The sequence below is a fragment of the Oppia nitens genome, unplaced genomic scaffold (assembly GCF_028296485.1).
Source record: "Oppia nitens isolate AA-2021 unplaced genomic scaffold, nextdenovo-longstitch-racon4-pilon3 scaffold35_pilon_pilon_pilon, whole genome shotgun sequence".
Taxonomy (NCBI): Eukaryota; Metazoa; Arthropoda; class Arachnida; order Sarcoptiformes; family Oppiidae; genus Oppia; species Oppia nitens.
In genome coordinates, this window is record NW_026533216.1 from 597,621 (window position 1) to 624,899 (window position 27,279).

Sequence of the window (27,279 nt, forward strand, 5' to 3'; positions counted from 1 at the left end):
TTACAACAACAAGTCTTCCTTTTGTTTTTTGGCAAACTCGAGGAATATCTGTTCGAGAGTTGTCTGACCAACGGAATAGTCTTCGATATTGAGCAAGACTTTGGCCTTTTCGATGGTACCGAAAATATGTGACCACGATATCGATGGATCATCGATATGATAGTTGAGTAGATTATAGTGAATCTCCATCAGATGACAACAACCGGGAAACCATCGGTCCATCGATTGTTTCAATTCGTCAATATTATGATCCAATACTAGATCTCTGGATACGACACTATTCTGACGCCAAGCTATACGCGACTGACGGCGTCCATCACCGTTGACGGTGGTGGCGGTAGTGGTGGTCGTTGTCGTTGTTGTCGACGGTGTCTTAACCGATGACGAAACATCATCGGCTGTAGCTATGCTAGCGTTTTCGCCATCGGTTGCCGCAGCGGCCACCAAACCCGTACGGACTTTGATCCGTACGGTATAGCCTTTGCCGAACTTGTTTTTCAATTGTTGCGGACTACCGATGCAAGCGATACGGCCGTTGACCATAATTATCAGCCGATTGCATAGGGCTTCGCACTCTTCCATCGAGTGTGAGGTCAGTACTATTGAACGGCCTTCGCCTAGTTTTTTGGACAACGCATCCCATAGGCACCGACGGGCCACTGGATCGACGCCAGTGGTCGGTTCGTCCAGGAATGAGACGGACGGTTCGCCTAACATTGCCTATAAAAAATGTATGTAATGTTTAGTATAGGGGAATGGGATCTAAACAACAACAACACGAAGACTACTGACCACTGCTGTACTCAGTTTTCGTTTGGTTCCGCCGCTATAATTCTTGACCAGTTTATCCAAATGCATATCAAAATACAACAGTCGACTAATTTCGTCGGTATGCCGGCCGATGTCCTGCTCGCGAATACCGCGTAGCCGACAAAACAAGGCCAACGTTTCCCGGCCGGTCAACTGTTCCAGTAGTCCGTCAAACTGTGGACAATAGCCGATCTGTTGCTGTACAGCCTGTATGTTGGTCTTGACATCGTAACCGTTGACCCGGATATCGCCTTCGGATATGGTTTCGTCACCCGTAATCATCTTAAACGTTGTAGTCTTACCGGCGCCGTTCACACCCAACAGTCCGAAACATTCGCCCCGATGTACACCATAGGAGATATGGTCGACGGCACAAAAAGTACCGTAATATTTGGTCAACTTTCGGATAATCATAGCATCGGATTCGACCAGTTTTCCTAAATCCCGGTTCTCTATTCGTTCGGCCTCTGCCTTGACATCATCGTCCAGTTTGTCGGACATTTCCAGATTTTTTCCCCGATTGCCGCTAAACTTGCCGACAATGGCTATCTTCAACTGAATCAATCGGTACTTCAGATTGCGTATGACTTTCAACTCGACCAACACTATCAACATCCAGAATACCACGGCTTGTAATACGAAAAATATGAGAAGCCGTCCGATACCCGGATTGTTAACCGAATAGAAGTTTGATTCCCACGGGAAACACCTGTCCCCACATTTGTCTATATATAGAAAAAAATCGGTAAAAACCAAATTAATTTTTGGGTATTTTTTTGTCGGACATACGTTTTACGGGATTTTTACGGACATACCTTTACAACAGGCTTTAATAGCGTCGGGCACCGGTATCGTAACGTTCATCGATTTCGGTATCAAATTCACATAATCCTCAAACAAATAGGAAAACTGTGAGAAATCTTCCCGAAGCATACGTACAAATTCTTCGGCGCTAACGGTTCCCAAATTGCATGCCTTTTGCAAGATCTGTATATTGCAAAACTTATTGCCCAAATAGTTGATATAGAGATTATAGACGGCCCGCCCGAGGTTATAGTTGGGCAGCAGTACACTGAACGACCAGTCCAGCGATAGGGCTGTATCTTTCAGATCCAGTAGCGGTAGTTCGGCTACGACTACGGTCAGAAAGGCACCGATACCGACAATCAACGATATAAGACATATGCGGACATAGGCTGTCGATGGGACGTCAAACAGGAACGACAGGAGATAGACTAGTGGTAACAGTGCAAACCCGTGGGTAACGAATACGACCAATAAGCGACTTTGTTGGGCCAGACTGGCCAGCGGTTCTTCATTCATGGCCAGATAGCATAGTTGAACACCAATACAGGCAATCAAATAGATAAAGAAATCCCAGATAAACGATGTCAACCAAAACAGGTAGAGCTTAACACCGCAAACCTGTTGCAAATGTTTGCCTTTGATTGACGACTCTTTGACCAGAAGTACGGCAAAACTTGCGGCCAAAAATGACATCGAAAATATCAGATTCTGCGACAACTGGAACTGTTCGGGCGATGCGTACTGTACTTGAAGTAGTTTATCGGCGGTAGTCAACGGTAACGGATGATTGACTACCGATACAGTGTAGTTAGGATTTTGGGCGACATAGCGGACAATAGCCGTGTCAACTGCCGCCAGACTGATGGCCGACGCATGAAACGGTTGATTGTTGAACAATGCGGTGACCACTAGCGAGTCGGCAGCGGCCGATTCGATACCGCACTGTCGTCGGCTATTGTCGCATATCATGGCACCCATCGGCACATGTAGATTGAAATAGGCAATATCTTTTCGGGCCTTATCAATCAGCTGGTCGACCATAAACTGGCTAAGATTACCGCTGTCCTCATCCGTACGAACCAATTCGTATACTTGATCTCTGGCCGGTCGACCCGAAAACTGCTGGCGATAGTCGCCGGCAAAATCGCGTACTTCAATATCCGATCGATTGCTAACAAAATAGGGTACTTCAGCGCCCTTATAGTTGTCCAATGTTAGGGCCAGACCGGGCGATTCGCCTAATTTCGGTAATGTCTTAACGGTTATCAGTACCATCAGTGCAAAAAATGTCGGTATAGTCAACTGGGACAGCGTCAGTGTACGGTTCCTCATCGTATACAATACTTTTTTCATAAACAACGCGTAAAACTGTTGCCGTATTAACGGAAAACCCGTATTACGGGCATTCGGGTCGTCCTTAGCTGTGTCCAAATCAAGTGATACTTCACTTCTCGTGTCCGCCGTTTTGATTCTGTCGGCATTTCCGCTGCCGTCGCCGGCCAACCCTTTCATACCGTCCTCAGCGTACTGGCCGACTCTGTCATATCCATTGAAACAATAAAAAAATCAATTATCAATGCTATCGATGGAGATATGGCTGTTCATCCATACATCCATACATCCATACATCCATACATCCATACATCCATACATCCATACATCCATACATCCATACATCCATACATCCATCTATACATACCTGAGAAACACCTCCTCCATAGTGGTAATCGATACGCCGTAGCTATCGATGCCGAGTCTCAGTTTTTGCATCTCAATTGTGGTAAACAGGCTCTCAAAATGGCTGCTACTGTGATCGGGTAGACTGTAGCTGATTTCGCTGCCGGCATTGCTGTTCATTTTGGCCTCGACAATATGCGACTGTATCAGTCGGGTTAGGGCACCGATGTCGGTCGATTCGCCCGATTTGACAATTGTCAGATGATAGCCAGCGCCGTAACGTTTTTTCAGAAACAACGGCGAACCGCAACACTGGAGCTGACCGTTGGCCATAATGGCTATACGTTCGCCCAAAACCTACAGACAACCAGTCAATCAATCAATTGATCCAATAGTTAAATCACAGATCAATCAGTGGTCACAACAACAACAACAACAGGTACTTACGTCCGCTTCTTCCATAAAATGTGTGGACAATAGTATTGTTCGGTCGGTCTTCTCTTTCAACAGTAGATCCCAAGTGAATCGTCGGGCGTAGACATCCATACCCGATGTCGGTTCGTCCAGTATGACAATCTTCGACTTACCGACCAGTGCTATACCGACGGATAGTTTACGTTTTTGGCCGCCGGACAGCGTTCCCGCAGCCTTATGGCGCTTCTCAGTCAAACCTAACAGTTCGATCATATATGTAATCTCATCGCCAATATCTTTACGGCTGTAGTTCTTCAGTTCGCAGTAGAAGTACAGGTGCTCTTCGACAGTCAGTTCGTCGAACAGGACGTCAAACTGCGGACATATACCGAGACTCGACCGAACTCTGTTCATGTCTTTGCGTATGTCGTAACCGTTGACCAGAGCCGTACCGCTTGACGGCGGGAACAGTCCGGTCAGTATTGACATTGTTGTGGTTTTGCCTTAAAATAAATTTTTTTTAAAAATTATTACGTTATATGGAATAGTATGCTAAATGGTATGGTAGGTCTAAAAAACATGTAGTTTTTTTTTGTTGTTAAATACCTGCTCCGTTATGACCTAACAGTGCTGTAATCTGGCCTTTATATGCATTCAAATTGAGATCATTGACTGCAAATTTTTTTCCGCCAAACGTTTTCGACAGATGCGATATTTGGATACCGGTTCGCAAACCTAACGGTTCTCGTTCGAGACTATCGCTATTGTCGTCGACGTTGCCGTTATGTTGGGGACTATTCAGCTGAACTTTTTCTTCGTCGCCGACCACTTGTCGCCGGCCAAACCAATAGCTTCGGCTGAACGGAAAATACCATTTCAAGGGTACACCGTATTCGCCGGGAAATACCGATTCGATATACCAGGTCATCACCAGATAGATAACAGTGTCCACATAGAACATGACCAGTACGTAGCCGACGGTTAGTGTGTCGTCGGGCGATGCAGTTTCGTTCAGATTTGACCATTGAATGCCGACACTGTTGCCCTCCCACATGGCTATGATCATCGAACCCATGGCCAGAGCCGTATTGCATGATAGACACGAGGCCAGCTTCTGTACTAGACCCAGATCCCTAATTAGTAGGTAGGTTAGGTTAGGTAATTAGATAAAAATATATAGATAAATTAGTTAAACAATTGCTGATTAGATAGTTAGGCACAGTTAGCTATCATTTTTTTCAAGTATGATTACCGATATCGGGGAAATAGTGAAAAGTATGGCATAAATGCCATAAAAAATAGGACACCGCCGCCAATGGCCGATACGTTGGCCTATAAAACGGGTTAAAATTATTTTTATTAGATTTACAATAAATAAAAAAAGTTTTAAAAATGTTTTGTTTGTTTGATTGGTTGGTTGTTGTTTCGGACATACCTTTGAAAACAGTGTACTCATGAGGAAACTGAACGAAATACAACTGATTGAATAACTAACAAAATAGAAGAATATCAAGAATCCGTTGCTGGCATTCATAATGCCGACACCATCTTTGATAGACATTGTCAACAATAGGGATAACAGTCCCGTAGTAACGGTCAACCAGACAAACGTTTTGATAAACCAGGCGATCCAGTGAAGCCAATTTTTCAGACCCATCATTTTCATCGACTCTTTCAGCCGCTTCTCCTTTTCGATGACTATATTTTTGACTAAATTAACGGCCGGATAGATGAACGATAGCATCAGTATGAATGGAAATAGGAATTGGAGGGCCAGTAGGAAAATATCGTCGATATAGGACGGGTAGGGAAAACGTTGCATACGGACGGTAACGTCCGAATCGATATCATCCGATGATGATGGGCTTTGGGTTATATACGAGGCCACTGACATGGCTACGGCATGTTGGATGGTTAGGAAACCGTCCTCCTGATAGCCGGGTTCGGCACCGGTATCGTATTCGGCAGCTCGGGGTCCCGGTTTGGCAAACAAGGGAAACGTAAACTGTGTCCACCAGTTTCGCAGAGGTCGGAGCCGATTAGGCGGCTGAAAACGTGGTGTCGACGAAAATCTCAATGTATAGTTCAGCCGATTGGCCAACTGGTCGTCGCCGCTGGTGATGATTATACCGCACAGTACCAGACTCTGCGGCGGATAACCGGTTTCTTGTTTATTGTAGAATGAGATCATATCGGCTTCGGTAGCAAATGACATGACTTTTTTTATTGATCGGAAAGAGAGAGAGAGAGAGAGAGAGAGAGAGACAAAAATTTAAAAATTATTTTTTATTTAATTTTTAGAAAAAAATTACAATCAATTATAATATTTTTTTAATTAAATTACTTAATTAATTAATTATAATCTAATTAAATAGTAATAGTATTTTTTAAAATACTTTTAATAAATATTTTAATTTACAAAAAAAATGTATGATTAGAGTTAATTCTACTATTAATTATGATTATTAATAATAATTTTTTAGTTTAAATAATTAATTGCTAAAAAATTATTATTATTTTCTACAATAATTATATAATAATAATTTGTCATTTATATAATTTTATTAATTAAACTTAAATTCAACTATTGTATTAAATAATAATTAATAATAATATAAAATTTATTTATTTATTGTAATTTTTTTATAATTTTTTTTTAGTTTTAAATTAAGTTAAAAATAGATTAGATTAGTATGGATTAAATTAGTTTCAAGATAATTAGTGGATTTTAACTGAGCTATTTATATGTATATGTTTGCCAATTATTATGTTATTTCAATTTAATAATAATAATAATTTTTAAAAAATTTTATTAATATTGATTAAATGATTTCTAAATAATTATCAAAATATTTACAACAAATATATATATTTATTTATATAAATATATAACTAATTTGTTTTTAATTAATATTATAAGAAATTTTTGAATATTTGTTTTTATTTTATTTTCTCTCTTCAATTGACTGAATGTTAGTTTACGTGTTTAATATTATATAATATATATATATTTAATATAAATAATTAATTAATTTTTAATCTAAATTTAAATTTATGTTTTCAAATAGTATACTACTAACTAATAATAATAATAATAATAATTTTTATTAATATCATAATAAAAAGTTAATTACTTTTGTGTGTGTGTTTGTTTGTGTTAGTATTTTCAAACAATGACCTTGAATATATATATATATATATTTTAAATTTTAATAGTTTTTTATAATAATTATTTCATCATAAGTTTCTATTTGAAATCATTTTTGTTTTCAAAATAAATAAATAAATAGTTTTCATTTGAAATAATGTCAATTAAAATAAATTCAAATTTAATCGAAATATAATTTATTTTATACATAAATGTATATATTTTTTAATTTATTTACTTATTTATATATATATATACATATATATATATATATATAAAACTCAAATAACTTTCGTGTATTTTGTTAATTATATTGCAATAGTGGGTCAAATCAGCAAAATATTTAACTATTAAATAAGTTTTGTTTTTATTTAAATAATTAAAAAAACATAATTATTACATAAGCTAAATTATTGAAAACTTTCCCTATAATAAACAAATGCTTATATACACTAATATTTCTACATTAAATAATTTTATATTGAAGTCAAGGATAACATACATAATTAAAATATATTGTAAGGGTATATTATTTGTTTTACTCAGAAAAAGTATTTCAAAAATTATTCTTATTTTTATTTGTTAAAAATTTATAACAGCACTAAAATGTTATACAGAAAACCTAAAGGTAAACACCTTGTTTTTAAGGAAATTTTATTCAATATTTTAGTGTTAAAATAATGCACTAAAATGTTATAGAAAAAATTAAATAGTAAACTCCCAGTTTTAATAGTGATTAAAACCTGACTCAATGCGACACACTTTTTCCGAACGTACACTTTAGTATAAATAGAGGTGTCTTTCGAACACCAAAATCAGTTCTCCACTTGGAGTCATACTACGTGTATTACTTTAAAGTGAATTAATAAAAGTATTTGCATATTACTTTGTGTGTGTGTTTACTTTGTCATCGCGAATCAACTGTTTGGACATCTTAAGGGACGCCTTTGGACCTATCCACAACTACGCGGACAGCTAACAACTATTACGTAAGTAAATATTTTTATTATGAGAACTCCGGACCCCGTATCCGTTAACGGATGGCTCTTAGTGTACCTTATAGGCCCACGGTCCTTATAGGCCCACGGTCCTTATAGGCCCACGGTCCTTATAGGCCCACGGTCCTTATAGGCCCACGGTCCTTATAGGCCCACGGTCCTTATAGGCCCACGGTCCTTATAGGCCCACGGTCCTTATAGGCCCACGGTCCTTATAGGCCCACGGTCCTTATAGGCCCACGGTCCTTATAGGCCCACGGTCCTTATAGGCCCACGGTCCTTATAGGCCCACGGTCCTTATAGGCCCACGGTCCTTATAGGCCCATGGTCCTTATAGGCCCACGGTCCTTATAGGCCCACGGTCCTTATAGGCCCACGGTCCTTATAGGCCCACGGTCCTTATAGGCCCACGGTCCTTATAGGCCCACGGTCCTTATAGGCCCACGGTCCTTATAGGCCCACGGTCCTTATAGGCCCACGGTCCTTATAGGCCCACGGTCCTTATAGGCCCACGGTCCTTATAGGCCCACGGTCCTTATAGGCCCACGGTCCTTATAGGCCCACGGTCCTTATAGGCCCACGGTCCTTCCAGGTCCTTCCAGGCCCACGGTCCTTCCAGGCCTTCTGATCTGTGACTATAAAGGTCTGAAACCCTATACGGATCTTAAACCCTATACGGATCTTATACCCTACACGGATCTGAAACCCTACACGGTTCTTAAACCCTACACGGTTCTTAAACCCTACACGGATCTGAAACCCTGCACGGATCTGAAACCCTAGACGGATCTGAAACCCTAGACGGATCTGAAACCCTAGACGGATCTGAAACCCTATTTGGGTGCCAGACCCTATTTGGGTGACAGACCCTATTTGGGTGCCAGACCCTATTTGGGTGACAGACCCTATTTGGGTGACAGACCCTATTTGGGTGACAGACCCTATTTGGGTGACAGACCCTATTGGGTGACAAAGCCTATTTGGGGTGACAGACCCTACTCGGGTGACAGACCCTATTTGGGTGACAGACCCTATTATGGCTACAGACCTAATTGGTCATAGTAGATTAAATAGGAAACCGCTCGTTCCTAAGCCACGCATTACTATAAGTTATCACTAAAAGAGTCAAAACCGTAAGGTAAGTGGTGAATTGCCGAGTGTTTGGTTTACATAAGAAAGGTTAGACAAGCCTAGATACCCGTAATGTACCCACTTCCCCTACATTTGGTGAGCAACGATGAGGGATCAAATGATACCCCGAGACTGGCGCTGAGTCCGAGCCGAATGGCTTTGGGCGTAGCCAGTATTCAACATAAATTATAGGCCTGTCCGAGCATGATGTCTTAGGGCGTTGCCTATAATACATTTATCACTACGTAGTATGGAACCACAACCTTCAACGTCATATGAAAGTCCAGACTTTGCCCCGCTTAGCAAAGAAGAAATGGACGACTTCTTCACTACATTATCTACATACGATAACAATAAAATATTAGAAGAGATGCACTCACTCGGATTTGATGAACTGTTTTCTGGAACGTCACCTATTTCGAGTACAGATATCGATGCGATTTATGGTGAGTCATCACCAAAACGCATCAAAACTGAACCTTGTGATGAAACCATTACTAATATCAATGCGGGTGTTGAGCCAATTGTTCAGTTTGTTGAAAATTTTCACGGCTGTTATGAAAACGAGATAACAGTTAAGACCGAGTCTGACCTACCCCAGGCTTGGGATACTGGTCTGCGGGCACCAGTGGATGGTAACTGGTGGTTATCTGATCAGTTGAAATCTGTAGATATACATTGGATGGAACAACTTAAACCTGATGTCATCACCGAATATTCACCAATAAATCCAAAAATGGCACCAACGGAAATTTTATTGACCGATAATTGGCACACATACGACACGTACGTTACAGCTGTTGGTATCTCGTCAAGAGAAATTGTCATTGGACTCAACACTGGATATCTATACGTTTACAGTCTCGACGGCTATCAATTCCGTTTATCAATGGTAGCGACAACTGATGAGGTCACATGTATAGTTCCACTCAACGACTGTGGGATGTACATAATTACTGATAATAGTAACATATACTATTTTAATGCAAACACGTATAACATTACAAACATCGGTGAAGAGCGTGTAGTTTCACTACAGAAAACCGAGTTTGGCATATTAGGGATGACATATGGAGGGCGATTAATCCGAATCAATGACGGCAATATTCACGACGTCACTTATGAAATTATTGGATATTTGGCAACAGGAGTATCAGATTTTAGTATACTATCTGCTCGTCGATTCTTCTATCCAAATGACGGACTTATCCTACTCTTACAAAATGGCGAGAACGTGGCGTTGATTAGAGTTTATATTGAAAATCACTCATTCAACTATGAACTTATATATCAGACAAGATTGTTATCATTCGACAACCAACCGCTTAATTTATACACAATCGGGGAAATGAAGATTGTAGGCGTTGAACTGTCAGAAACTGGACAACTGCTTTATAGCTTTGACGTTAAAGCTATGTTACAATCAAAGATGGAATTTCAAACCTATCGATTACCAGAGTCCCACGTTAGGAAAATAGCCATCGGAGCCGGAGAAATGATGGTTGTATGTGATTGTAATCTAATATACATTTACGATATGCAGTTCATGACAGTCAAGTATACCGTTCAGATGGAAAATTTTATAACATTTCTACAGAAATATAAAAACCGTTTAATGATCACAGGGCTAACCAATGGATATTTGCTAATAAACCGCTTACCACAAACTGGAAAATGTTGTACCCGTTGTGAGAATTTTTTGCCACAAATTATAAATGGGTTTCCTAGTGGATTTATCGTTTGCCAACATAGCTTTATTCGATACAAATAATTTATATAACCTTATATTTGTATTTCTTATAATAATTAAAATTATAATAAATTTGGTGTTGGATTAATAAATAGTATTATTTATTATAGACTGTATGTGTCCGAAATATTTTCCGTACGGGAAACCGAGGAATAACACCTGTTATTCGTACTGTCCTTTTTGTCATATTTTGGTTGACGACAATCTTATGCTATTACATTGTCGTGAGTGTAATAAACGTTTGTGTGAATCAAAATTCAACGAAGACCAACAAATTGCCGAAAGTTATTTATACATCTTCAAGTATCTGCCGATCAAACAGTTTGAAGTACGTTCCAAATACTTGATTGATTTCAACAAAGAAAAAGTATTCAATTGTGTGGATAGTTTATACAAACTTATTAACGCAACCAAACGTGGACTTATATTCATTTTGCCATTAAATTTTCCAATACCAAGATATTGTAGAAAACAGTTTATAAACGAGTTTTATTCATTGATAACCGAGAAAGTAGACTTACTACCAACATTTGTGGACTCACCTCTGTTGGATCATACGTTTTTCTTGGAAGCTATAACTGAACCATTAATTCTTGACGTACGCAACGATCGACTAACTGCTTAATTGACATAAGCAGAACAGTTTAATGCCGTATAGAATTAGAATACACGGAATTTGGCAAGACATTAAACTAACACCTGAAGAACTAGTTACTGTAGCTTCAGGATTAAATAATAAAAGAAAGCAACTCCTTGGAAAAAGGTCATACAATTGTATAATCATATTTTGTAAAACTTATAACCTACAATTTAAAATCAAAAAACGTCAGCTAAGTCCAGAAGATTATTTCATTCAACTGCTAATCCCTTCCATGAAAATTTGTTTGTCGGTTATAAGTACATCATATACCAAAGCTAAGCGTTTGTTAGCATACAAATTACATAGAGAATATACAAAACAAATCACATATTTTATAGAATGAATGAACGATTTATATCGGATTTAAGATCATTTGATAATTCAAGTTTGTACAGTTTTAATGAACGCTACAGATATGATCTTTTATACATTCCATCGGAGACGACTACCCGTCAAATACCAGCGTATACACATTCTTGTACAGCACACCCTGATTGGTTATATTCGATCTTTCCGTCGGAACCCGAATATACACCGGATATAATTAATAAAACACCCATTAACACCGAAAATTTAAACTATACTAACTTCAAAACTGAAATGGTGGATAAAAATTATATAGGTGGAAGGGTGACATCATTGTTAGTTAATGACAGCAACCTCAGTATCGGAACAAACTATGGCACGATATATAATTATATACCATCTACTAATGACGGACTGAAAAAGTACTCCTTACTTGGGCCAATATACGATATAAGTAGCTCCGATCTCGGCGAATCTATGCTTATAAGTTCTGGAAAAGCAATTGAACAAATAAGAATAAACAAAGTAAATATGGTAACGGGTGGATACAACTTTCTAAAAATATTTCACACTAAGATTGGTATCTTAGCAGTGTCAAAGGAAGGAATTATATTTGAAATTATTTATGATGGAACACATCAAGCTCACATATTTCAAAGAATACCTATTTGCATCACTATTGATAACGTCATTTATGCGGAAATAAAGGACGACTCTTACGAAAATTGCGTTTTATTAATTCTATCATGCTGTAATTGGATTGGCATCTTGAAATTAATAAAAACTAATATCGGATTCGCACCCATTATAATACTTGAGAAACAAATAACTCGTTTTAAAAGTATGTTATTAATGGCCGCAACAAAAGACTATCTCTTTGTTACGACAGAAAAGTTAAGTTCAGAACCAGGAGATTTGACGACTACAATATTGGTTTACAAATGGGAAGACTTAAAAAGACATTTTGAAGCTTTTCACGAAATCATAGTACCGTTTGACCCTATAGGTGAAATGGAAATTATTAACAACGTACTAGTTGTTACATCCCAAATATTCAATCGTATTATAGCATATGACACAAAATCGTTTGGAGTTGTCTATAAAATAATGGTGGAGAAGGACTACGATAAGATGACTATTATTGACAACAAACTAATAGCCGCTAATAAAAAAGAAATAATTATTCGTAATTTACCTTTTATGTATAAAGTATGCCCCGATTGTAAACTAACTTATGCAAACTTTCTCGGCGACCCTTGTATATTATCCGGCATTAAAGCCTGTAAACACTATTTCCTCAAAAAACAATGATTTAATAAATGTATACTTTCTTTACAAAATTAAAAAAAAAAATAAAATAAAATAAAAAGGTGATGGGAAACAAACGTGTTTATTTTATTCTACTATTGGTAATTAACAGCGAGATTGTTGACATCTTACATAGATGTCAGACAGCCAAATATGATCATGTTACCAGTACACCGGATGTCTTCGTAACTGTCAACGATGGTAGACAAGTTAACCCGATAGACATACAGAACATACTAAAAAACAATCCTAATTTTTATATTACTAATGGACGAATATATGATCGTAACAGTGGCAAACATGTAGTTATACCTAAAGACAGATTAAATGTTTACATACCACAAAAGATATATTCGAAAGATAATACTTACTTACGCGATGAATCTATTGGTACGACAACAACAACAGTAACTTCTGTTAAAAAAGAAAGCCACCACTCGAAGATAATAAAAACTATTACGATGATGATTGTAACCTACTTACCGATGATAGTCCACTAATCAAAGACTTTTCAGAAGATAAATATTTAATAATTCCTGGCCTAATAATATTACCCGTTGGTAAAGAAAATGATGGAAAGGCTTATAAATGTTTTATGAAATTATTAGAAGAACAAAATCTTAGGGAAGTTGCCGCCGCGAAGTCAGCAGCGGAAACTCGGGGAACAAGTACCACCACTTCTAGTAAATTATATTTTCCAGAAGTAACAATGTTTCCCGATGAAGACTCGGTGACAACGAAACCTTCAGAAGCAACGGTAAAACCTACTGATGTATCGTACATACCAACTACTATCGACAATCCTAAAACAATTGTAAAATTGTCGGGAGAATTACCTAACGTTTTAATTGATAAAATAAATCCACAAACAACTACGACAGCTCGTAGTACAACTGTAAAGAATTATGGAAAACTTTTTGTACAGAAAACTTATGAACTTCAACCAAACCTTTTCAAAAATAAAGAATTTATTACAAACTCTGCAGCACATGGATTGCATTTTGTAGAAACAGGACGAGCATTTAAATTCAGTGATTATTGGATTCAGTACATGAAAATCAACTTACCCGTGTATAATAGTCAGCGATATTCAAAAATATATAACGAAATAAAGTCTAATTGTGAATCGTTCACTTTAAGAATTCAAGATTTCGTTTCTGGAAGAGAAAATTATATAAGTAATAATTGTCAATATTTGGAATACGATTTCAACTCTATAATGGAACCAATGACAAAATTTATAGAAGAGAGACATGATTTGTTTACTAAAGTTAATTACAATCGAAGAAAAAGAGAGTTAATTACATTAACGGCTATTGGACTTGCCGGTATTGCTACTTTTGCTGCTGGATTCTTTTATGGGAAAAACAATGAAGGCTTAGAAGATAAAATTAACGATCTTAGTAAAGAAATTCATAAAACTATTAAGAAAACTCATTTGTTACAAAATGCACTTATTGGTTTAACAGAAGCAACTAACGCACGTTTTACAGTAATAAATGAGAGAATTCAAATGCTAGCTAATGTTACGAAACAACAGATGCAAAACATGGATAAAAAATTAAAAGATTTTAAAAGTGCAGTGAGAATCGAATTTCAAAAACGGGACATACTCGATATCATTCGTGACTTTAACAACAAACAATTTGAAAAATTACAAAACCTAGTTCTAATGGAGTTGGAACAATTGAACTATTATGATAAAATGTTCATAGCATTAAGAAAAGGATATATCCCCAGAGACTTGATTGATTCGCTCACCTTAACTGAAATGTTGAATCAAATCGATAATCAACTTAATGGCAAATACAAAATAGCCATTGAACAGCAAGACCAAATACTTTTTTATAGTTTACCATTCACGAAATACTTGATTAGAGATGAAATCAATGCCAATACAAACACCACTCAAAAATATCTGTATTTAAAAATTAAAATTCCGTTAAAACATCCAACAGAGCAAAATCAATTTCGCATATATACTCCGAATAGTTTGCCGTTTCCCTGTGTAACAAATCACTGTCAATTTAAAGGAGTAATAAATTCTACATTAATGTCATTTAAATTGGATAACACTTTGTGGTTGCTTAACGAAATATCCAATCAAGTAGACGAAGAAGCAGAGCTCACACATTTCAGTTGTACACAAATATACGACGAACAACTTTGCTTTACTTTCTCACCCGAACTTTTAAGAAGCCCAAATATGTGTACGAAAGCAATTACTCAATTTGTATCAAAGGATATAGCAAAATATTGCGAATTAATACCCAGGCATGTGGACGACTATCGTGTAATAAAATTAAACAACTATCAATACATGTTACATGGAAATGTAGTAGACACGTATTACGAGCATTGTGAGAACGAAGCCACGGTACAACATACCTTAATTGAGTGGGCTACCATAGTAAGTGTACGTAAAGGATGTTACCTTTTCATACCGAAAACTAGACAGAAGTTATACGGACCCTATTCTGAACCTTTAACTGGTTCTATGGACTATACCAATTATGCTTATGTGTCAGCTTTAATAGACGAATTGTCGAAGAAAATTGATTCAAAATTGGAAACAAGATACCTACTGAATATCACCTTAGAGCCTGAGAGTGAAGACAATAACACACAAGTCTGGGATGCCATGTTGGAAAAACTTAATGATGGAAAAATCGAAGAATACGGTGCCATTGCAATTCAAATTACAAAAAACTTGTCTCAACAAATGAATGAATTGTCAACTAACTATAAGACATTCACATTCAGAGGCCGGTTTTGGGGAATGTTTGCATTAATTGGTGATTTATTACACACATTATCCACATTAATCGTAATCTTCGGAACATTAACATATACGAGATTTTTCGGTATAATGGGAGTTGGTTTAACCATAATCGAACCCCGGCCAGTACAGGCATTTTCACTGATACCAGATATATCTATATTTCCTGCTGTCAGCTTGGAAGTGATGGATTCAGCAACAGCCATATCGTGGGTTATTAGAGTCGTTATGGTCATTATTTTTATGTTACTTATGTCAATGCTGATATCAACACAATGGTTCCGTACAATTAAGTTTTCAACGCATTATGGAAGATATTCGACGACTGAAACACCATATTATCTATATTTAATTGAACTTAACATACCAAACGAAACCGCGTTTTTCAGATACAAAAGTATAGAAAATATTTTTATAAAACTTCCAATAACAAGTATGCCTATGAGTCGTGTGTACGAAGTCAGATGTAAAAATCCTGTTGTATATTGGTATACAAAAACAGTCAACAAAAATAAATTGCTTGTATTATCTGATACTTTGCATTTGATTGGCTATGATAAGGATGGACAAAGAGTAAGGGTTCGAAACCAAAAAATAAGTATTCCACTTTCTGATATTGAATGGACATCAAAGCCAAAGCCGGACGCTCTTCAAATTGAATGTAATTATGGATGGTGTTACGTTAACATATTAAAAGGTTATCATGTATCAAGCCAATTGGCGGAAGTAAATAGAGACCACATACCACTGCGATTAATTGACTCAGACAACGATGATACTAACAAAACCTTGTTGCCCAAATTAGCTCTAAGAGATTATAGAACCAAAACACTCGTGCACTAAACACTCGCTAATCATAACTAATAAAAAAATAAAAATAAAAATAAATAAATAAAACTATCAAAATAACTAGATTACAATGGAAGGAAAGAGTTTTCAAGATAAATTTCATCAAACCGAGCCGTCAGCTCTGTATGACGACTTGAACTCGGTAAGCTTTGGCGAGACACAGGAAACACAAGGACAAAATCCTGTACCTCCACCGCCTTCAATGAGTTCTCGTGTCAGAACACAATTACCAATACTTAATCCTAAATCATACAATGGTACTACAAACCCGACTATCTGGCTTAATCATTATGACTTGGTAGCTGACGCTAACATGTGGGACGATACTATAAAATTGAAACGAGTTATTGGGTCATTAGAAGGAGCTGCCCACTTATGGTATCAGAATCAGCGTATCATGAATAAGATCAACAATTGGCAACAGTTTAGAACAAATCTAATTAATAATTTTACTAATACAATGCACAAAATTCTGGTGACTCAAGAAATATTTGATGCAACCCAGAAAAACTCCTTTGATGAATATTGGGAAGAAAAGTTTGGTGTAATTAAACTAACCAACCCGGGAATGACAGACACTGAGATAATTTCTAATATGTTGAATGGTATGGTAGGAGATTTGAAAGACGAAGTGACGGACAAAATGATTACTAACCCATGTGAGACGGTCGAAGAATTTAAAGGACTTGTTAAACGAATTTGTGATGTCAGACTTTATCAACGAAAAGAAGCGGGTAAACGAAGAGTTCGATTTAATTATAATCCTGTGGATAACCGCCCGAAAGAACAAAACGCATTTCAACAACAACAATCACGGGAAATGCAACAAATGCAAGAAAATATTAGATACATGAAACGCTTAATGTTAAGAGGTAATCAATTTGCCCCCAAGGAGCCGGTGGAAATATCGGAGCCTAAAGATGACACTAAAGATGAAACACGACGCTCGGATACTAATTGGAAGAAAACAGTAAAATGTTATAAATGTAATAAACTAGGCCATATTGCGAGAGATTGTCGTATTAACTCTAGCAACAAGGGAAACGGGTGGCGACGAAATTAACTGAGGAGAATAATTTCGTCAATTTAGACCGGTCTCCTCAGGAATCGACTACCCTTATAAAAAGAAAAATTAAATTAAATAATATACATGTAACGGCAATTATAGATACAGGATCAACAGTATCTATTATCAATTCTGAACTATTAACCAAACTAAAAGAACAGCCAAAAGAAAGAAAAGGCAAAGAAATACTACTATTAAATAACAAACGTTATGAATTAGGACAGTACGTTAAATTGAATGTTGAAGTCGACAATGAGATTTACATTCAAGATTTCTACATATTCGATGAAATCAAATATTCAGCACTTCTGGGTCTTGATTTTTGCAGAAAATCAAAATTAAAACTAGACTTTGGTAACGAAGGACAAATTGATTGGATAAACTCAGACTTTATTATACAAGAATTAGACTCGACTCTGGACGTTAGACTATGTCAAGATTATAATATTCCAAATGAAACGATGACAAATGCTAAATGTGAGATTGACACAAGTAATCTACCACCCAATACACAATTTGGTTTCCTTAAACCAGTTAAGAGACTGTATGACGATTATCAGATTGTAATACAAGAAACACTTATTGATTTACAAAAACCAATAGATGTCATTTTATACAATTCGTCAAAGGCTAATAAATACTTGTGTAAAAATCTCAAAATAGCCTTAATGTACCTAATATCATACCCTCAATACGGATGCGAAGAGAATTACATGATTGAAAGCGTAGATGATAATAAAAAACAGTTTCATATCCTTACTACTGATAATTACAAAAGACAAAAAATGCTTAGATTGCTTGAAAGGAATAGAGATCTTTTCGGAGAATCTGTTCTACAGCTGGGAAAAGCTATCGATGTTGAACACGAAATTAAGTTAACAACCGAAGAACCGGTACGTTTACGCGCATATAGAAATTCACCAAAAGAAAAAGAAATAATACGACAACAAGTAAAAGAAATGTTGGATGCAAATGTTATCGAAGAAAGTAAATCACCATATAGTTTTCCTGTAGTATTAGTTAAAAAGAAAAACGGGAAAATTAGATTTTGTGTCGACTACAGAAAACTAAATTCTATTACAATCAAAGACAGACATCCTTTACCATTGATTAACGACGCTCTCGCAGCTCTTGAAGGAAGTAAATACTTTACTGTTATGGACCTATTAAGTGGATATTGGAATATTCATGTAAAAGTCTCAGATAGACCCAAGACAGCATTTATAACGCCTGATGGCCTATATCAGTTTAAAGTAATGCCGTTTGGTCTTACCAATGCACCGGCGACATTTCAACGATATATGCAAAAAGTTTTAAGAAATGTATTGTATCAATTTGTCGTAGTATATTTGGATGACATAATAATATTCTCCAATACATTTGATGAACATCTACGACACGTGGAAAGCGTCTTGAAATTAATTAGAGAATATGATCTACGACTAGGCATTGAAAAATGTGAATTTCTTTGCAAAGAAGTAAAATATTTAGGACATATAGTTTCATCGGATGGAATAAAGCCAGATGAAGACAAAATAAAATCAGTTAAAGCATTCCCGATACCTAAGAAAGTTAGAGATGTACAAAGCTTTCTTGGACTAGCAAATTACTATAGAGTGTTTGTAAAAGATTATGCTTTTGTAGCCGAACCATTAACAAACCTGTTGCGCAAAGATGTTAAATTTAATTGGGATATTAAATGTCAAAAAGCATTTGACGAACTTAAAAATAGATTAATTACGGCACCAATACTAGCACAATATCAAGAAGGTGCCCTTATTGAAATATTCACTGATGCTTGTGGCTATGGCATGTCAGCAATACTAGGACAAATTCAAAATAGTAAACATGTCGTCATCAGTTACAACAGTAAAATGTTTAACAGTGCACAATTAAACTATGGTATAACCGAAAAAGAATGTTTAGCTATAGTATGGGCTGTTGAAAGGTATCGACATTACATATATGGCGAACATTTTGTGGTATATAGTGACCATAATCCACTACAATATATTAGAAATTTGAAAAACCCAAACAGAAGATTAATGCATTGGAGAACAATACTCGAAGAATATGACTTTGAAGTAAAATATAAGAAAGGAAAATTACATAACAATTCTGACGCATTATCAAGATATCCATACGAGAAACCAGACGATTGGGAACCAGTAATACCAGTACTAATAAATCCTACAATAAACATAATAGAGAAACAAGATAGTGATAAATGGTGTAAAGAATTAAAAGAGAAAATAAAAAATAATCAACAAAGTAAAAGCTTAAGCAAATTCATTATTGAAAATGAAATTCTATATAGGATAAGTTATGATAATAATAGAAATAGGAGGCTACAGTTATGCCTTCCTAAAGAATTAAGACGACAAATCCTACAAGATTTACATGACAATGAGTTGTCCGGAGCTCACTTAGGATTTGAAAAAACATATGGAAAAATCAAAGAGAGATTTTTCTGGCCTCACTGTGAAAAGTCAATCAGAAAATACGTAAACAACTGCGAGTCATGTCAGTTGAATAAAGTCGACAATAAACTGGAGAAAGGAATGCTGCAGCCTATCGATGCCAATGAACCATTTGAAATTGTCGGAGTAGACATACTTGGGCCTCTCTCTCCGACGTCAAAAGGCAGTAAATACATTATAATAATGATTGACTTATTTACAAAATGGATGGAGACAAAGGCAGTGAGGAATGTACAAGCCATTACCATAGCGAAATGGTTTGTAGATGAAGTATTGGCAAGACACGGCGCCATTAAAAAAGTGTTAACAGATAATGCCAGATACTTTATATCAGACTTTATGGAAGAAGTCTTTAAGTTGACAGCCTCCAAACATGTGAAAACCACACCATATAGTCCACAATCGAATGGAACTGCAGAAAAAGCATGTGGGACTGTAGCTATGATGCTTAAACATTATGTTCAAGATAATGTTACCAATTGGGACCAGTACTTACCCAAAGTAACATTCTCGTATAACGTTAGTCATCATAAAGCTACCAAAGTTTCTCCGTTTTTCTTACTATATGGAAGAGAACCAAAAGTACCAATTGACGTATCTTATGATCTACCGCGTGACTTTGCATTTGGTACTAATTATTTAAAATATATGGAGGAGACAAGAAGATTGGTTCAAATGAGAATTATTGAAGCTCATAATGATGGTAAATTCCGTTATGATGCTAAACATCGCGATGTAGTATTTGAGGAAGGTGACTTGGTGTCACTACATATTCCTCACAGAGAAATTGGTCTTAGTACAAAATTATTAAGCCAATATATTGGCCCTTATAAGATAATTACGCGGCACAGTCCACTTGTATACACTGTCCAAAGTGTACATAATCCAAGGAAAAAGTTTAAGAAAGTACATATAAGACGATTAAGAAAATGGAACAATGAAACACTTCCTGAATTGGACGGCATTGATGAAGTAGATAGTAACAATGCTAAACATAATACTACACAAAATGACAATGAAAATCAACTGGACGATGAAATAGATGATAACACGGAAAAAGAAACAAAGCACAATGATGATCAGAAAACGGACAACGATTAAAATTTATTATAATGCATGGTTTATTGGTATTTTATAGATTTAAGTTTATATAATGCATGCATTTTTTTAAGGTGAAGGGATTTTATAGTAATATTTTATAAATACAAAATTTGTAAACTAATGTGTACATGAGTTATTAGTGTTACACATCTGAGGACAGATGAAGACTTGAAGGGGCGGAAATGCAATAGTGGGTCAAATCAGCAAAATATTTAACTATTAAATAAGTTTTGTTTTTATTTAAATAATTAAAAAAACATAATTATTACATAAGCTAAATTATTGAAAACTTTCCCTATAATAAACAAATGCTTATATACACTAATATTTCTACATTAAATAATTTTATATTGAAGTCAAGGATAACATACATAATTAAAATATATTGTAAGGGTATATTATTTGTTTTACTCAGAAAAAGTATTTCAAAAATTATTCTTATTTTTATTTGTTAAAAATTTATAACAGCACTAAAATGTTATACAGAAAACCTAAAGGTAAACACCTTGTTTTTAAGGAAATTTTATTCAATATTTTAGTGTTAAAATAATGCACTAAAATGTTATAGAAAAAATTAAATAGTAAACTCCCAGTTTTAATAGTGATTAAAACCTGACTCAATGCGACACACTTTTTCCGAACGTACACTTTAGTATAAATAGAGGTGTCTTTCGAACACCAAAATCAGTTCTCCACTTGGAGTCATACTACGTGTATTACTTTAAAGTGAATTAATAAAAGTATTTGCATATTACTTTGTGTGTGTGTTTACTTTGTCATCGCGAATCAACTGTTTGGACATCTTAAGGGACGCCTTTGGACCTATCCACAACTACGCGGACAGCTAACAACTATTACGTAAGTAAATATTTTTATTATGAGAACTCCGGACCCCGTATCCGTTAACGGATGGCTCTTAGTGTACCTTATAGGCCCACGGTCCTTATAGGCCCACGGTCCTTATAGGCCCACGGTCCTTATAGGCCCACGGTCCTTATAGGCCCACGGTCCTTATAGGCCCACGGTCCTTATAGGCCCACGGTCCTTATAGGCCCACGGTCCTTATAGGCCCACGGTCCTTATAGGCCCACGGTCCTTATAGGCCCACGGTCCTTATAGGCCCACGGTCCTTATAGGCCCACGGTCCTTATAGGCCCACGGTCCTTATAGGCCCACGGTCCTTATAGGCCCACGGTCCTTATAGGCCCACGGTCCTTATAGGCCCACGGTCCTTATAGGCCCACGGTCCTTATAGGCCCACGGTCCTTCCAGGCCCACGGTCCTTCCAGGCCTTCTGATCTGTGACTATAAAGGTCTGAAACCCTATACGGATCTTAAACCCTATACGGATCTTATACCCTACACGGATCTGAAACCCTACACGGTTCTTAAACCCTACACGGTTCTTAAACCCTACACGGATCTGAAACCCTGCACGGATCTGAAACCCTAGACGGATCTGAAACCCTAGACGGATCTGAAACCCTAGACGGATCTGAAACCCTATTTGGGTGCCAGACCCTATTTGGGTGACAGACCCTATTTGGGTGCCAGACCCTATTTGGGTGACAGACCCTATTTGGGTGACAGACCCTATTTGGGTGACAGACCCTATTTGGGTGACAGACCCTATTGGGTGACAAAGCCTATTTGGGGTGACAGACCCTACTCGGGTGACAGACCCTATTTGGGTGACAGACCCTATTATGGCTACAGACCTAATTGGTCATAGTAGATTAAATAGGAAACCGCTCGTTCCTAAGCCACGCATTACTATAAGTTATCACTAAAAGAGTCAAAACCGTAAGGTAAGTGGTGAATTGCCGAGTGTTTGGTTTACATAAGAAAGGTTAGACAAGCCTAGATACCCGTAATATACCCACTTCCCCTACAATATTTTATTTTGAATATTTATTAAAATTACAGTGAAATTGCTTTCAATATTTGTGCAAATAAAAACCATAAATTTTATGCATTTTATTGATTTTTAAATATATAATTTTTTTGATATATATAATATGGCATTAATATATATATATATTATATGTAGTATTTTGTATAATATTTAAAGCCATGTATTATAATTACTATTATTATTATTAGACTTTATTATCCTATATCATATGAGCTAATTATTCATTACATAATAATAATAATGTTTTTTGATTAATATATAAGATTAGCACACAAAAAAAGTTGGCAATTAATACCATAGACACACATATAGTATATACTGTATATATACCGGTATAGTTCAGTATTAGTGCAACTGTACTATTAATCTATAGTTATTTTAGACTGTATTGTATTGTTTTTTATACATTATATTATAATAAAAAATTTTAGTTAATTTAAATTTATTGTGGAATAAAATCTTTTTTTTAATGAATTAATTTTTTCCCCAAATTATTAAATATTAAAAAAAAACATTTATAATAATAATAATAATGAGATATTAATATTCATATAATTTGAGGTTTTTGTTTAATTTGCATATTTAATAAATAAATAAATTGTTTTATTTTATTTTTTAAATAAACTACTATTGATTTAATTCATAAAAATAGATATTTTCTACTAAACAAAAAAATCATATTTTAATCAGTATTGTTGATCAATACAAACAAAATCAAATGTATTAACAATACCTAAAAAAAATGTGTAAACATTTTACACAAAGTGTTTACAATTATATATTTATACAGTATTTTAATCTAAATATAAAAATATACATTAAATATAATAAAAATAATAACAAAATTAATCAATCAATAGATCGATTAGTTGATAACCTATTATATTGCTAACTAAACAAACAAAAAATATACTAAAAAACAAATTCATTAACTAAAATGCAATAATTATTGTAAAGTAAAATAAGTGAAATAAAAAAAATTAGAAAATAAAATAGAAAATAATTTTTAAATAAATATTTAATTAAAAATGTTGTTTTGTTAACTATACTAATTAATTAAAAACTATTATTAAAAACTATTATTAAAAATATTACTAAATTTTTAATATAATTACAGTAATAATAATAATTAATAATAATAACTTACATTCAAATTGCATACCACTTATACCGGTCAGCCTATTGTACAGTCGGGTCTCGATAATATCGTGCACGCGGGTCGTATTAGGCGCGTACAGTATCCACCATTGTGGGGCACGCATTTGTTCATCTAGTTTCAGCTCGGGTATGTTATCCAGGCTAAATGTATTATACACTGTAGTATTATCGTAGATAGTATAGTCAACTTTGATACGTATGGCAGCTAGCATTGCCACAAACAGACAGGGAACCAGTAGTTCGACTACAGTGACCACCGGATGTCGGATTTGTAGCATAAAATTTTTCCATAACAATAGCCGCAAATCGTTTATCACAGACATGTTTATCACCGGTACTGGTATTTCATATCAACAAAAAAAAATAAAAGATATTATATTATTATTATTATATGAAAATAATCAATTAATTAATTTTATAATTATTATGTTATTTTTTGGTCGACAACAGCAACAACAAAACTATTGGATATATACTTTAAATTTAATTAATTAATTTTATATTACATACTATGTTTGTTTTTTGTTTTAATTTAAAATTAATTAATTAATTTTAAATACTATTTGTCAATTAATTAATATTTAATAAATTAATTGACAATTTTAATTAATTAATACTATTATTATTATAATTATAATTATTACATATTATCACTATATAAATGTTTTCTATAAAATTCAATAAAACAGTTGAATAATAATACACACAAACACACAGAATATTCTGTTTGGATACTGTATTATATAATAAAAAATAATTAATTAATTAATTTATAATAATAATAATTATTATTATTATATAAAAATATATATATTCTGTTATAACGAGAAAAAATGATTACAAAAAAAATAAAAATAAAATATTTTCCTATTATTATTATTATCACACACTTTGTTAGCAGAGAATAACTATATATATATATTAAAAAAAATTAAAATATTATAACAATTATTATTATTATTATTATTATAACTGTTGTGTTTTGAAATTGTATTTTTTGAGTTTTATTAAATAATTTATTATATCATCTATTGATATATATATATATATATATATATTTTTTGAGATATTTTATATAATACTTATTATTATTATTATTATTATTATTATTAAGTAMAGTATATTTTGTTTATCATCTAATTTAAAAGCATACCTTTCCCTTACATTAATAATATATTAATATCTATATTATAATTATCTATTTATTTGATGATATCTCTATAAGTATCAAAAAAATTTAATTTTATAAAATAAATAATCAAATATTTTTGGCAATAATTTTTTTGGTAYTAATTTAACACTAGAGAGAGAGAAACACTAAAAAAATTATTAATTTTTAATAGATTTTATATTTATAACAATTATTAATATTTTATTTATTTTTAAAAAATAWATATTTATTAAACAACACATTCACACAAACATTAAACAATAATTATCACAAAAAAAATAAATAAATAATTTTTTTCAATTACTATACCAATTGGTTATATTAAATGAGATTATCCTTGACTTTACAGGTAATTATAAAAAAAATAATTATAATTACTATTATCTAAAATAAAACATTTTTTTAAAAATAAAATAAAACTCAATATTTGCACTTAAAAAATAATTTATTTTTTTTTTAAAACAATAATCTAATCAAAATTATTTGTTGTGTTGTTTGATTAGATAATATTATTATTATTAATATTATTATTACATTATTATTATCATATATTTTATATACAATAATAATAATACAGGTTTTTGAATGATAAATACATTTATTTTTTTTTAAATTTAATATACAGTATTATAAATGTACAGTAAGTGTGACATAAATTGACTGCAATAGTGTATTAATCATTTGTATTATTATTATTAAAGTACAGTAAATGCCATTACATTGTGTAGTGTGTGTTTGTCTACCAAAAAAATAATTGTAACTAAATTCAAGTGCAATAGTTATATACATCTATACTTACTTTCTATAATAATTTTATATGGGTTGGCACTCCCCTCCCCATCCCTTAAAAAAATATACTACCTGTACATACATTGTTTTAGTATACAGTTAACAATAATGCCAAATAAAACTAACTTCCCCCCCCCCTCTCCCTGCACACATAACAATATATGTGTGCACACACACACATAAATATTTTTATTTTAAATAAAAGGGGATGTACTGGTTGTCAATGGCAACGCTCATGTATGTCACTGTGTTGATGCAATGTTTTATAATGAGGGTTACTTTAACGATTAGACACAACATTATTAATCTATTGTACATGTATATGATGTGTGTATGTGTATGTGTATGTGTATGTGTATGTGTATGTGTATGTGTATGTGTATGTGTATGTGTATGTGTATGTGTATGTGTATGTGTATGTGTATGTGTATGTGTATGTGTATGTGTATGTGTATGTGTATGTATTAGTTAGATAATTAGCTAGTTAGGGGAACTGTATGCTATTATAAGGTTATAAGTGTATTAAAAGCACCGTATGATAGATATCACACGGAATATTCTGTTTTAGATTTAAATATAAAATTTTATTTACTTTTTTCTAAAGAAAATATATCTTTTCTTAATAAATTTATTTTTTAAGTTTTATATCTAAAATCTATAAAAAAAAACATTACTAAACACATAATATAAATATTTTATGATATTTTAAATACAATAGTTTAATATAATAATAATGAAAACATTTTATTTTATTAATAGTAATCTATTTACTGTTTAATACTAATTGAAAAAAAGAAACAAATATATACTATTTGTTTGATAAAACATTACAATTAATTTTTTTTAAAAGTTAACTCTTTTTTTTTAATAATTAACTTTAATTAATATCTATTTATATAGTAAATTAACATATAAAATTTGATAAAAATTTATTATAACCCAGTACCTTTACGTTTACCCCATGCTTGAATTTTGCGAAACA

The 27,279-nt window shown here is 34.0% G+C and overlaps 1 protein-coding gene across 1 annotated transcript; it reads right to left on the reverse strand.

Annotated features, from left to right (window-relative positions):
• Window positions 1-27,279, reverse strand: LOC128957047 (phospholipid-transporting ATPase ABCA3-like). Its single transcript, XM_054302764.1, has 10 exons — window positions 27,244-27,279; window positions 24,327-24,674; window positions 5,144-5,925; window positions 4,961-5,040; window positions 4,315-4,841; window positions 3,742-4,211; window positions 3,317-3,651; window positions 1,626-3,154; window positions 793-1,535; window positions 1-720 (listed from the first exon to the last, which is right to left on the reverse strand). Exons 2-10 carry the CDS (start codon window positions 24,658-24,660, stop codon window positions 1-3), a joined length of 5,520 nt encoding a protein of 1,839 aa, XP_054158739.1. The 5' UTR covers window positions 24,661-24,674; window positions 27,244-27,279.